Below are 12,858 nucleotides of genomic sequence, written 5' to 3'. Positions count from 1 at the left end.
ACACCGATGATATTGGGCTGTGGGCCATTTTATGGAGTATGCCCAGTATGGTACTATGGTCTATGGATTATGTAGATTTCAAAAAAAAAAAAATACTCCATAGGCCGTAAATATTGTCAAAATGCAATCTGGACCATTTCCATTTCTTTTTAGGAAATGGAGAGAAATTGGGCTCTTTTTATTGATGTCAATTGCCAAGGAACAAAATAATTAACACAATCAAATGAATGTGACGCGCATTATTTGAATGGAGTTGCTTATCTTTTTCATAATACCAAATATGTCGTTCTTCACCCACTTTGGCCTCTCCAATTTCAAAGTTGTTGAGTTATTCCATGACTTTATTATGTATTATAGGAGTATTTAATCCTTGTATTAGGGACAAAACTCGGACCAAATTCTACCTACGACCAAATTTTTTTGTTACGCCTACTATAAAATTGAGTTCATAAATATTACTTCATTATAATGTGATTATAAACATAGAAATTTTAAATACTCATAAATAACAGTAAAATGTGTCAAGATTAAAAAAAATACATTAAAATAAAACTATTAGGACATAATTAAAATAGAGCTTGACGTTCTTTCAAATCCGTAAAAGTATCTATAATTGAACTAGTACTAATTTGATTTGCTATTTCTCGTTCAATGTCGATAAGCAGACAACTTTCTAGATAATCAGCTTCCATCTTATTGTGGCGAGTAGTTTTAACAACATTCACTGCAGAAAATGCTCTTTCGGCACTTGTTGTAGATACTGGGAGTGTTAGCAAAAGTTTTGCTAATCTAAAATGAAGTGGGTAGATATTGTGTTTTACTGTATTCACCAACCATTGACTCAATTCAGATATTGTCGAAAGTCTCTTAAGATCCTCATGTCGAGATAATTATAATATTCGACCTCATAATGACATAGTTGTACTCTTAATTCCTCATTTTCAACTTCTGTGAAGTCTTCGGGATAAAATTTCTTGACAAGATCACAAATATCACCAATATTGAAACGTTGTCCACTTGATCTAGGCTCCAAAGCATAACTGAGAGTTAACAACTCAACTGACTTCTCATTAAATTTGTACCTGAGCTCATGTAGTTGCTTATCAATTGCAGCGTAAAACGAGTTTCTTCGATAGTGTTCTTCAATTGTAAATTGATCATGTCCTCTTTCTTTATAAATAGAATTCATATCAGGAAGTTCTATATTACGTCTTTCACAAAATGAGATTACCTCTGATAAAAGGTTATCCCACCCCCTCATCCCGTAGCTTTTGCAAAAGTGTCTTTCTAGTTTCCACAAGTTGCAATGAATTTATGATATCTTGCAATTTTCGTTGCAAAGCTTGGGAAAGCAAATCAAACACCTCCAAAACTTTCTTCATGAAATGCAAAATGAAGACAAATTCAAAACAGGTCATCGTATCAAGTGCAGTAGTCGCCTGTACACGCTCAGTAGGAGTACCTCCTTCATCAATTTGGTTATGAAACACTGAACAAGTGGCACTATACATTTTCATTAATAAGCTTGAAATAGACCTAAGATGAGAGCTCCAATGAGTATCACCTGGCCTTTGCAAATTGCTTGTCTGATTCAAACCAATCCCAGTCTCAAGTTCTCCATCTTCAATAAACATTTTTATCTCCTTGGAATATGCTTTTTTTCATTTCATTAACTCGCTTATAAGATGCAAGAATAACATTTACAGTGGATGTTAACTTGGAAAAATTGAAAAACTGGTACGACGTCTGTTGCTGCTGCTACAAGTGCTAATTGTAAGCGATTTGCAAAACAATGAACAAAATATGCATAAGGACATTGTTCAATGACTAATGCTTGCAATCCTTTCCATTTTCCACGCATATTGCTCGCACCATCATAACCTTCACCTCATAATTTTTTAAATCAAAGGAATAATGAGAAAGAACCTCAAATATCTCCTTCTTTAGAGTCGGAGCACATGTATCATTAACATGAATAATACTGAAAAAAACGTTCTTTCACCAATCCTACGTTATCGACAAATCTCAAAATGATGGTCATTTATTGTTTCCCAGACACATCACATGCTTCGTCAACAATAATACAAAAAGGATTTCCACCAATTTCTTCTTTGATTGCCCGCTTTACTTTCTCTCGAAAAATCTGTAAGATTTCTTTTTGTATGTCGGGTGATGTGTAAGATGCACACCCGGGAGCATTATTTAGCACAAGGTTCTCCACATCCTTATTAAAAGACGCCTGATGCTTAAGAAGTTCAAGAAAATTGCCCCGATTACTTGAACTTTCTTTTTCATCACGGCCCCTCATTGTCAATTCTTGCATAGCTAACCACTGTAATGCTTCAATTGAAGATGGAAGCCACAATATATTTTTAGCAATTTGTTTGGCATAAATACTTGGTAGATGTCCTGTTGATTGAGAAAATCTTCTAACTGTTTTTCAGCATATTGTTGAGGGGAATTTGGTGTGATTCCTACATGAACAATAAAAACACCTTCTTTTCTCATGGCATGCTTCCAGTTTCTGAACCCATCGATAATAAAAGCTCTATTACTATCCGGCTTGTTAAATACAAAACATGGGAAGCAAAATGCAGCATCTTTTTCAGGAGAATATTCTAACCATGATCGAAATTTGTCATACCATGAGGCTTGAAATCGACGGCCATGGGAATCTGAACCGGATTTCTTATAGTCTTTTGCATTGTATACTGGTTGATAAGGACCCTTCAAAGTATAAGCTCGTCTTATTTCATTTTGTTTTCCGGGTGGATATTCCCATATCTGCTCACGCTTTCCGGGATCTCATTCCACACGATAAGAATTAGTTGACAGTTCTAATGATCTCATTATTTTTGTAGGTCTACTTTCATCAAGAGGAGTAGTCTCATTATTCTCTGTGGGTGTATTTGGTGATGGTTCGTTTGCCGAAGTTTCACCATTTTTTCTCTTGAAAAACGCAGTTATTGCAAGAGTTTTACCCATCAATAACTATAAAAAGAACATAACACTAAAGTCATTATGATGAATTTTATTTAATGAACCCATGACACCCTAGTGTTTTAATCAATTGTTTACAAATCCCATTTACTTACTTTTCTTTACTTTCATTTGTTTACTTTGCTTTTGTTAAGTAGTTTAGATTGCAAATCTCAACCTCAACCCAAATTGTGACACCAAAGACATAGCTTTGTACAACCGATAAATCAATACAATACGCGTCCGTTGGGATCCGACCTTTACTTACCACTCTACTAAGAGTAGTTTGCTGAGATTATAATAGAGTTTGATAGGGAGAATAGATGGCGTTTCAGACCCTCATCAATGTGCCTAAGACCTGGCCAAACCCCTCGATGCAATAACTGTACACCGAACGACACTACGGACCTACACCATATAACTGACGACTCTGGACACCTCCGAATGACAGGGCTGTCATATACCTATCAAAAATAACTAACTAAACTAACTATATAGCTAGGGAAGTCAGGTCGATCTCCTCAGGGAGGCAAGATATCGGTAAGAGTCCGACTATTTGGTCACAAATGGGAGGGGGGTGTAATTTGATTTTCTAAACTAAAAGGTTCAAAGAAAGAAAAGCAAGGAAAGAGCAATAAAGACAGAAAATGAGAATAAACTATCAATAGAGAGGGGACATGTCATGATTTCGGTTCACTACGGTAGTCCAGTGACTCAACTGCAAACAACTTAGATAAATTACTGCGAGACGGATATGGAAAGGTCCTTCCGGTCCACTTTTTATCCTAAATTACCACTAACTTAACTTCCGTCCTCGTCAGGGTAGTCTACTGTTCATAGCAGGCCTATTTAGTCCAATCTTCCGATCCAGGATTAAATTTAACCAGATTAAAAAGGTGACTCAGAAGCGTGCACTCAACTAAGTCGGTAAATACAGTTATATTGCTATGGGGACAGAATCTCACAATTAATTCATCTAACCTATTTACTACATCGTCACATTTCTACCGTAGATCCCCTAATCCCAACATGAAATGATTTAGCTACTCATATTGCTAATGTTGTCAATAATAACAATATTGAAATAACTAATATAAAGCATGATGAAATAATAATGAAATTGCATAAAAGTAATTAGGGCAAAAAATTAAAGGAACTAAACAAGTAATTAAGATGAACAAAAGAAAGATTAATATTAAAAGGGAGAAAGAGATTACAATCGCAAGAATCCGGCGTAAAGAACAAACAAATCCGAGCTAAATAACCCCGAAAGCAAAGTTACAGTGAAAGGGGAAAAGAAGCGTTCAAGCATAATGTCAAAATGATAGGTAAAAACTGAATAGAATGGATCAGATGCTAATGACCTAGTTATTATGCGTTTAAATAGAAAATTAACTAAGTCCAATATCTAAAACAAACTCACGGACTAATTAAAGCACATGACAGCCAAAACCACTCGATCGAGTAGTCTGAAACAACTCGATCAAGTAACTCTACATGTAGTCTACTCGATCGACCAAAATTGTTACTCGATCGAGTTACTCCTAATTCCAGCTCTTCTTGATCGAGTACAAAACTACTCGATCGATCAACCAATGCCATAGAAACCACTCGATCGAGTGATAAAACAGCTCGATCGAGTGTTCTTCCTCAGCTCAAACTCGTGACCGACTACTCCGTAGACCGTCTCTTCACGCATCCCAATGCAAGATCTCACTCTGAACAATCCCATCTCCTCAAAATGCATGCAAAAAGGGACGAAAATGGTACGATTCTACTACTTCCACGTTCATTTCTATAAAATGGACAAAACGAACCAAAGTAGCCAATTCGGGGCATAAAACTATATAAACGGTACAAAAATACATGGAAATACGTGCTGAAATAGGCTAAAAAGACTATACAAAATGCACGTATCAAATCTCCCCAAACCGAACCTTTACTCGTCCTCGAGTAAACTAAAATGCAACTAATGAAACGGAAATGAAAACTCAGAGCTAGCTTAACTTATCTACTTGAACCAATTTAATGCAACAAGAATTAACAGTTACAGCTATGCAGTCAATACGCAAACGAGTTGTAAGTTGTTTAGAAATATAGCTGACCTATCGACCTTGCAAGACCAACAAAATCGGACTCTTACGTGGTCACTCTTCTCTCATGAAGCAAAGGGTTAATAATAAATGTGAAATAGAGAAAGAGAAATAGTCACTCACCTAACTGCGACCTACATAGCTTGCATGCAACAAAAATAAAAGACGATTCAAGTACTAATGCACACACTCCAACCAATAATGTCCGTCACAGCCGAGGGCTTACAAATGATATGGGAATAGTGAGGTTCAGGCGAGAATAGGCAAAATAAATTATGGAAATGTGGAGGTAAAGCGTCAAGCTAGCACCTAAACAAGACCATATAAAACCATCCGAATCTCAACTGTCTAGAAAACAAAGCTCAAGTGCCCTTCATTGGCACACAACTCACTAATCATATACACAATCTCCTCAAAAATATGGAATAAAAACGGAGGAGTTAGACGGTCACAAACTTTCCTTTTTTAATACCGTCTAAATGAATCAAATGATACAAATCAAATATTTTTTCAACTCTTTTTTTTCTTCATTCACGTGAATCGTACACTCATTTTTCTTCTTTCTTTTTTTTTTCTCTTTTTTCCTTCTTCACGTTTTTTCTTTTCTTTTTCAATTCATTTTTTTTCTCCTTCCTTTATTTTCACCAACTCTAAACAAAATGATACGGGCCAAACTGCAGACGGAATCATACCACAAAAGACATACTAAACTAGCTTGACTAGGCAAGCTCAGTTTGGGATGTAGCTAATTGGTCAAAAAGGCAAGTTTTGGCTTAAGTGGAGCTAAATGGGTGAAAAATATAAGAAAAGGGGAAAATTTGCAAGCACCTCCTTGCATGTGACACCGACCACAAACCCGAATGTGTGCATTTGACAAGAAATCGAATGTCATAAATGTGCAAAAGTGATGAACATGCTATGCAAGGAGTACTACTCTCAATTCTTAATGAACTGGTCATGAATGTCACCAGTTATGGGCTCTAAATCTCAGAAATTGTAAAGTAGGTTGCCAATTTATCAGGTCAAGTCTAAACAGTCAGCTATATTTGAACAAAAACTCGTAGATTATGCGTATGACAAAGCTAATAACCATCAACAGAAGTACAAGGCTCAAGTAAAATGACAAGTTATAGTGCAATATCATCACGGAAATCAACCGTTCCGACTCAACCTATATGCAAAATGAAACGTGAATATTTTTGATTTTTTTGAAATTTTTCTAATTTTTTTGGTTTATTTTTTTTTTTGAATTATAATGAAATAAATACAAATGCAAGCTGAAAAATAAAAACATGAATGCAAAACAAATGCGAATGCAGACTCAAAATGTTGCAATACCCTCCCAAAACCAAAACGGACAACGCCCTCGTTGTCCTCCAGCATACACCAACAGATATATACAGGGGAACGGGAATATACAACCAATAAAGAATGAAAAACAATAAAATAAAAAGGAGACAAAATAAATAAAAGAGTGAGAATAGACATACAAAACACGAACTTCCCCAAACCAGCCAGAAAACTGGGGAAGTGAGTAGACTAGCAGCTACTCGTCAGCCTCCTGCGTCACGTCCTCCACCGTCACGGTGTAGTCCGGGTCCACCTCCTGCTCTCTCTTCCTCCTCTGCTCAGCTCGAGCTCTCTCCGCTGCCGCCGTCGGGTCCTCGTCCTTCTCGTCCTTCTCCTCCTCCTCCTCCTCCTCACTAGCAGGCTCCGGGTACCCCTCAGCTGGGTACCGGTAAAAGGAAGGGTATGGCCAACCCTCTGGGATCGGACGGTGTCGCCTCATGTGATACTCGTATAGAGGGAACAAAGTCAAAGCTATGTCCCGCTCCATATGAGCCTGTCTCTCTGCAATCTCAACTAACAAACCGTCACGGCGCCCTTGGTCCATGACCGAGGATGCCTTAAAGGGTGGTGGAGGTACAAAATTAGCCGGAAAGACCGGTTGTGTCTGTGTCTGGTCAGCGGGCGCGGGAGTGGGAGTAGAAGTAGGGATCGGGGTAGGTGTGGCCGTGGAAGTCTAGCCACCTGTGGAAGGTGCGGATCCCTCTCCGGTCTCCAGTCTACGCCGCTTCTTAGCGGCGGGTAAGGTAGTAGGTGGGCGGACCTGGAGGTGGTACTCGGGTAGAGGTGGTTGTCGGGCGCCCCTTGCAACAGTAGGCAAAGGGGCGAGACGAGGCAGGGTGTCACAAGGAAGGTCTACGGACAGGGAACGATCTATCTTCCATGTCCTAGTGTCCGTGGTCGGCCAGTGCGAGAGTGCATGGCAGCTAGGCTCAGATACCTATCACCGTCAATGTAAGGTAAGTCACGAGGCAAGACGGTGAGGAGAGAACGGGCAAGAAAGGTGGCTATGCCACCCCAGACGATGGTGCCCATCACCTTCTCTCCCTGAGCCTGGAAGTACTTGGCGGTCAAATAAGCGATATTAAGGGTAAAGGGACCCTCGTCGTCGATGTTCAGGTAACCGCCTAAGATATAAAGCTCGTTGTTGTTGATGTTGTTTGGCTCCTTTCGGCCAAAGATAGTACTTCCCATCAGTCTGAGGAAGTAACGGGCGGGGGGTAGGTGGACCTGAGCGAGCTTTCGCTCGTGAAAAGGGGTCTGTGCCAAAGCCCGCCAAAGCAGACTAATGACCTTCCTAGGGGCAACAGTGGCGCTCGTAAAGGAAAGGCCGAGTCGGGTACCAAACTCCTCAAGTGTCCTAGAAAAGGTTCGGTTATACAACCGGAAGGACACAGAAAGACTAGTAGGGACAGCGTCGTGTGCCCCTGAGGAGAAGGTAAAGGAGCTGAAGAACTCAAGGCTCAGCTCCCTAAAAGTGTGGCCACTCATAGTGATGAGTCCGGCCATCCCCGTGCCTCGTAAAAGCTCACAGACTGGCTCGTAGAAGTCGAGCCTCTGAAGTGAAGTACGGCAAAGAAAGCGCGTAGGGAGAAAGTCACAGTCAACTAAGTTATAAAATCGCTCATGATGAATACCATTGACGAAAGTTACCTGGGGGAACCGAGGGTGTGAGTCAAGAGTGTCGTCCACTCGAACAGTGACCGTGCCAGCAGGAGCACTAGAAGTAGGTGTAGCACGACCATGACCGCGACATCGGCCCCTGCCTCTAGAACCTGAGGTAGAAGACCGTCCAGTGACGGTACGAGGAACTAGGGCCGCCCTAAAAGCAGTTGCGAATGCAGGTGAGTCCGCCACAGGTGTGCTCACTGTGGTTGAAGTAGAGGCTGTGGCTGCCACTGAGGAAGAAATGCTAGCAGCAGTGCTAGCAGTAGTTGCGGCTGTGACTGAGGTGGCAGCTGAAACAGGGCTAGCAGCAGTGCTAGCAGCAGTAAACACAGCACCGGCAGCAGAAACTAAGAACACAGGGGCTGCGGTACTAACAGAAGTGGAGGCGGTGGTGACATCAGGGACCACCGTCTCAGACAAGGACGAACTAGAAGTCGAGCTCGTAGAAGGCATAGAGCTAGAATCCATCCTAATCAAAAAGGGCAAGGGAAAAGAGATAAGAAATCAGCATGAAAACAGCATGAAGCTTTCCCTCAACAGTCGAAAAATTCGACTAACAGCCCTAAAATTCCCAAATTTTCCTCAACAAATTCGATTGATAGCAGGTAAACTGTGATAGGGGAAGGGTAGCAGGTGACAGAAGCAGCAAATTAAGCAACAATTGAGGCAAATGGGGCAAATGTCAGCAGCACAAAAAAAACAGTTTACAGTCGAAAATTTCGACTGAAACTAGCCCTAATCGCAAATTTCCCATAAAATATTGAATTAATCATGTAAAAAACATTGAGGCGAGGGAATTAAGCATCAAGTAAGACAATTAAGCTTTGAATCAAAATTATAGTCGAAAATTTCGGCCCAAAAAGGAAATCGAAACCCTAATTCCTAATTCACTTTATAAAAGGCAAAATTAGTAAAATTAAAATGCAAAGAAGTGTAGGAATTACTTACTTTTTTTTTTTTGGTTTAAACCAGGGTGTCCACCGTCGACAACAGTGTATAATCCCCTCGCCGCGCGTGCTCTCACGAAGAGGTAAACGGCTGGCCAAAGAATTTGCTCCATTCCCATTGGCAGGGATCGAACCCCTGACCTCATGGTTAAGGGATGAGGTGAGCAACCACCACACCAAACACATTTGGTTTAGGAATTACTTACTTGATGATAAAGAACCTACAAAGAGTAATTAATCGACAATCAACAAGCAACAATGGCGATTTTTGATCGAAAAACCGCGAAACCCTAAAACCCTTAATTGACCGTGTAAAATAGCGTAAATCAAAAGGGAAGTAGAGGGCAAATGACGATTAATTTGCAATAAACAAAATGTAGGTGGTGGATTTGGCAAATGGGTAAGAGAAATGGAGGATTTATGGGTTTTTTTGATCGCAATTAGGGAGAAGGGCGAAATAAAGAAGAAGAAATGAAATAATCAAACAAAGGAAGGAGTTAAAGGGACTCCATGCGTGTAATTTCCAATTTCACTCGATCGAGTGGTTTAGAACTGCTCGATCGAGAACTTCTTGTATTCATCTACTCGATCGAGTAAAAAGTTACTCGATCGAGAACTCCCCTTTTCAGCTTTTGTCGATCGAGTAATATGGGATCATTCGATCGAACAGAATCCACTCGATCGAGTACAAAAAGTACTCGATCGAGCTCTTTTCCTCGTGTAAGCTCTTGAATTTGCGTATAATTACCCAAACCTGCATAAAAACACTCGCAAAAATATCCCAAAATACCAAATACGAATAGTAACAGTCTATAGTCTTCTAATCTATGCTAAAAATATCTAAATTCTAATTGTCATAATTAAAAGCAATAAACAAATCCAAAAGAAATTGAAAATTGTTTTTCCAAATTGTTACACGGGGCATTTTCCCGCTCACTTCTCAAAGCAATTCAGCAGCTCCTCAGAGGGCTCCTGACTGGAGGACGTCACCTCAGCAACATTGATCGTCCTCTTCAATTTCCATGAGCTTGAATTTGAATCGTTAGGAGGAGAATAGTTGACGTCCACATACGCGCGGACTTTTCTCGTCTTTACTCCTTTCTCACCAGCTTTAACATCATCGCTCCCACTTTGACTGACATTAATTGCACAATACTTATTGACAGCTCCTGCATTATCTTCATCTGTACCTGCAACAAGGAAAACAGACAAACTTTCCTCCTTTTTGCTCTCAATCTGAGACGGAGGGGTCACGATAGCAGCACAATATTCCAAATTTTCATTTGGAGTGTCAATAGGAGTGTCAGTAGAAGATAGGGCATTGCAAGGCTGAGCTTGCATGGGAGCCCTTCGGAACTTAGACTGATGGAATATCAATTCCTCGTCCCCAACCTGGAAAGTCAATGTCTTGCCCCCGACGTCTATCACTGCACGGGCAGTAAATAAAAATCGTCTCCCTAAAATGATAGGGGTATGTGTATCTTCGGGGATGTCAAGTACAACAAAGTCAACGGGAATAAAGAACCTCCCGATCTTAACAGGTATGTCTTCTATGACACCTAGTGGCCGTGATATACTACGGTCGGCCATCTGAACAGTCATATTTGTGCAATTAAACTTGGTCAAACCAAGTCTCTTAGCCAGAGACAGCGGTAAGACACTCACTCTAGCGCCAAGATCGCATAACGCGTTATCAATTAAGTGGGTACCAATATGACACAGAATCGAAAAACTACCAGGGTCTGACTGTTTGGGAGGTAACTTATTCTGAACTAGGGTCGTCCCTACCTCGCTCAAAGCTATCGTCTCATGGTCGTTAATGTGCCTCTTACGTGATAAAATTTCTTTCATAAACTTAAGGTAAGAGGGTACCTGTGTCAGCAATTCGACGAATGGCACAGTGACTTGCAAGCTCTTCAGGAGTTCGGCAAATTTGCCGAATTGTTGATTAGCCTTAGTACTCTGCAAACGCCTCGGGAAGGGCACCGTGATGGGTATCTCGAGTCCCTTGTTCCTCTCTTCCTTCGAACGAGACTTCTTTCCTCTCGAACGAGGTCTTTCAGGCGATATTTCACTCGATCAAGCACTAGCAGGCTCTCGATCGAGTTGTTCTTTATCAGCATTACTCGATCGACCAAAAATATCATTCGATCGAGTAAATTCTTCAGCAAATTCACTCGATCGAGCAGTTTTATTTACTCGATCGAGCTCTTCTTTTTCCTGTTCACTTGATCGAGTAGAAATTCCACTCGATCGAGTCCTTTCTTCAGCATTTTTACTCGATCGACCCCCAGAAATTAGTCGATCGAGTACTTTCTTTGTCGTCAGCATTTTTGGTATTGCATCCTTTTCTTCAACAGAACACTGTTCATCAGCAGTAATTTCCTTCCCCGGGTCTGATTTCGGTCCTTCGGAATAACCGCTCCTCAAATTGATTAATTTCACCGTCTCATGTGGATTCTTATCGGCTTGTGATGGTAAATGTCCCGGTTTCCTTGTGGACTGGTTCGCGGCTAACTAGGCAACTTGAGTTTCAAGTGCTTTGATAAATGCATCTTTTTGTTGGTCACTTAGCTGCCACTGCTTTGTCAAAGACTGCAACATCGTCTTCAACTCACCTATCTCACTTACCCCACCAGAAGATGATGCACCTTGATTAGGTGTAGGAAAGGAAGGAGGCTTCTGAAAACCTTGTTGAGCCTTATGAGGAGGGACATATGGCTGCTGCTGTTGCAGAGGAGGGGTAGGATTGAGCACATTTTGACTTGTCCACCTCAAATTGGGATGGATTGCCCCTTGCTAATTATAATAGGAACCCCCTCCTTGCCTATATTGTTAAAAAGTAAGGACCTGTTCCTTCTCTCTAAGACAGCCAACAGCAGTGTGACCGTCGTTGCTCCCACACCTCTCACATGTGACAGTCTCCCCTCTAGTAAGCAAATGGACCGTTTGAGGCTCCCCAGCAGAATGCAGCTCCAACTTATCAAACCTAGCATTCATGGCTTCCAGCTGAGCCACAACTTGCTTATCGACTGCATGAACTGTTCTAATACCATCCCTCGGGTTTCCATACTCAGCACAGTGGGTCGCCATCTCTTCAATAAGGGCCCATCCCTTATCATCATCAGTGTTCTTTTGGAATCTTCCGTTAGATGATGCATCAAGTATGGCTCGTGATCATCGCATGACCCATTGTAGAACTGATTGGACAGAAACCACGGGTCAAAACCATGGTGAGGAAGAGACCTCACCAACCTCTTGAAACGGCACCGTGCTTCATAGAAAGTTTCATCAGGTGCCTGCTTGAAACTAGTGATTTTTGCCCTCAGCTGATTAGTGCGCTGCGGAGGGAAATATCTCTTATAAAAAGTAAGAGCAAGGGTCTCCCAGTCTGTGACCCCCACGGTCGTGCGGTCCAAATCAGTCAGCCACTCCCTGGCTGAGTCAGTCAAAGAAAAGGGAAACAACACCTCCTTAATCTTGTCTTGAGTTACCCCCTTTGTGGCAGGGATAGTAGAACAATAGTCCGTAAAGACCTCCATATGCTTCCTCGGGTCTTGACCTGCCACACCTCTAAAGAGATTTCTCTCCACCAGATTGATATAGGATGGACGGATGTCAAAAGTATTCCCATCCTCAGTCTGTAGATTGAAACCTTTAGGAATAGATGATGCTTTAGGCTCCGAATGACTAGCAATGTTCGGCATCTTTCTTTGGTTGGTTTACGAACCGAAAATATCTTCTTCAAAAGACGGATTTTCTGTAAATAGGAAATGCTGAAGTTCGGGTTCGAAAGTACTCAAGGCTTCCTTTCGTGATTCTCT

General features: G+C 41.1%; 2 protein-coding genes and 1 non-coding gene across 3 annotated transcripts; 1 reads left to right on the top strand and 2 right to left on the bottom strand.

The window, feature by feature from the left end:
* Positions 1-566: 566 nt before the first annotated feature.
* On the bottom strand, positions 567-1,189 carry LOC141651505 (uncharacterized). The gene is made up of 2 exons (XM_074459213.1): positions 916-1,189; positions 567-820 (listed from the first exon to the last, which is right to left on the bottom strand). The coding sequence occupies exons 1-2, from the start codon at positions 1,187-1,189 to the stop codon at positions 567-569; spliced, it is 528 nt and encodes a 175-aa protein (XP_074315314.1).
* A 55-nt stretch (positions 1,190-1,244) lies between these two features.
* On the bottom strand, positions 1,245-1,634 carry LOC141651504 (uncharacterized). The gene has a single exon (XM_074459212.1). The coding sequence runs from the start codon at positions 1,632-1,634 to the stop codon at positions 1,245-1,247; it is 390 nt and encodes a 129-aa protein (XP_074315313.1).
* A 10,625-nt stretch (positions 1,635-12,259) lies between these two features.
* On the top strand, positions 12,260-12,365 carry LOC141654607 (small nucleolar RNA R71). Its single transcript, XR_012548163.1, has one exon. It is a non-coding gene; the product is annotated as a small nucleolar RNA R71 (small nucleolar RNA).
* Positions 12,366-12,858: the final 493 nt, after the last annotated feature.

The sequence above is a fragment of the Silene latifolia genome, chromosome 4, assembly GCF_048544455.1.
Source record: "Silene latifolia isolate original U9 population chromosome 4, ASM4854445v1, whole genome shotgun sequence".
Classification (NCBI taxonomy): domain Eukaryota; kingdom Viridiplantae; phylum Streptophyta; class Magnoliopsida; order Caryophyllales; family Caryophyllaceae; genus Silene; species Silene latifolia.
This window is presented reverse-complemented; position numbering and strand designations above follow the sequence as displayed.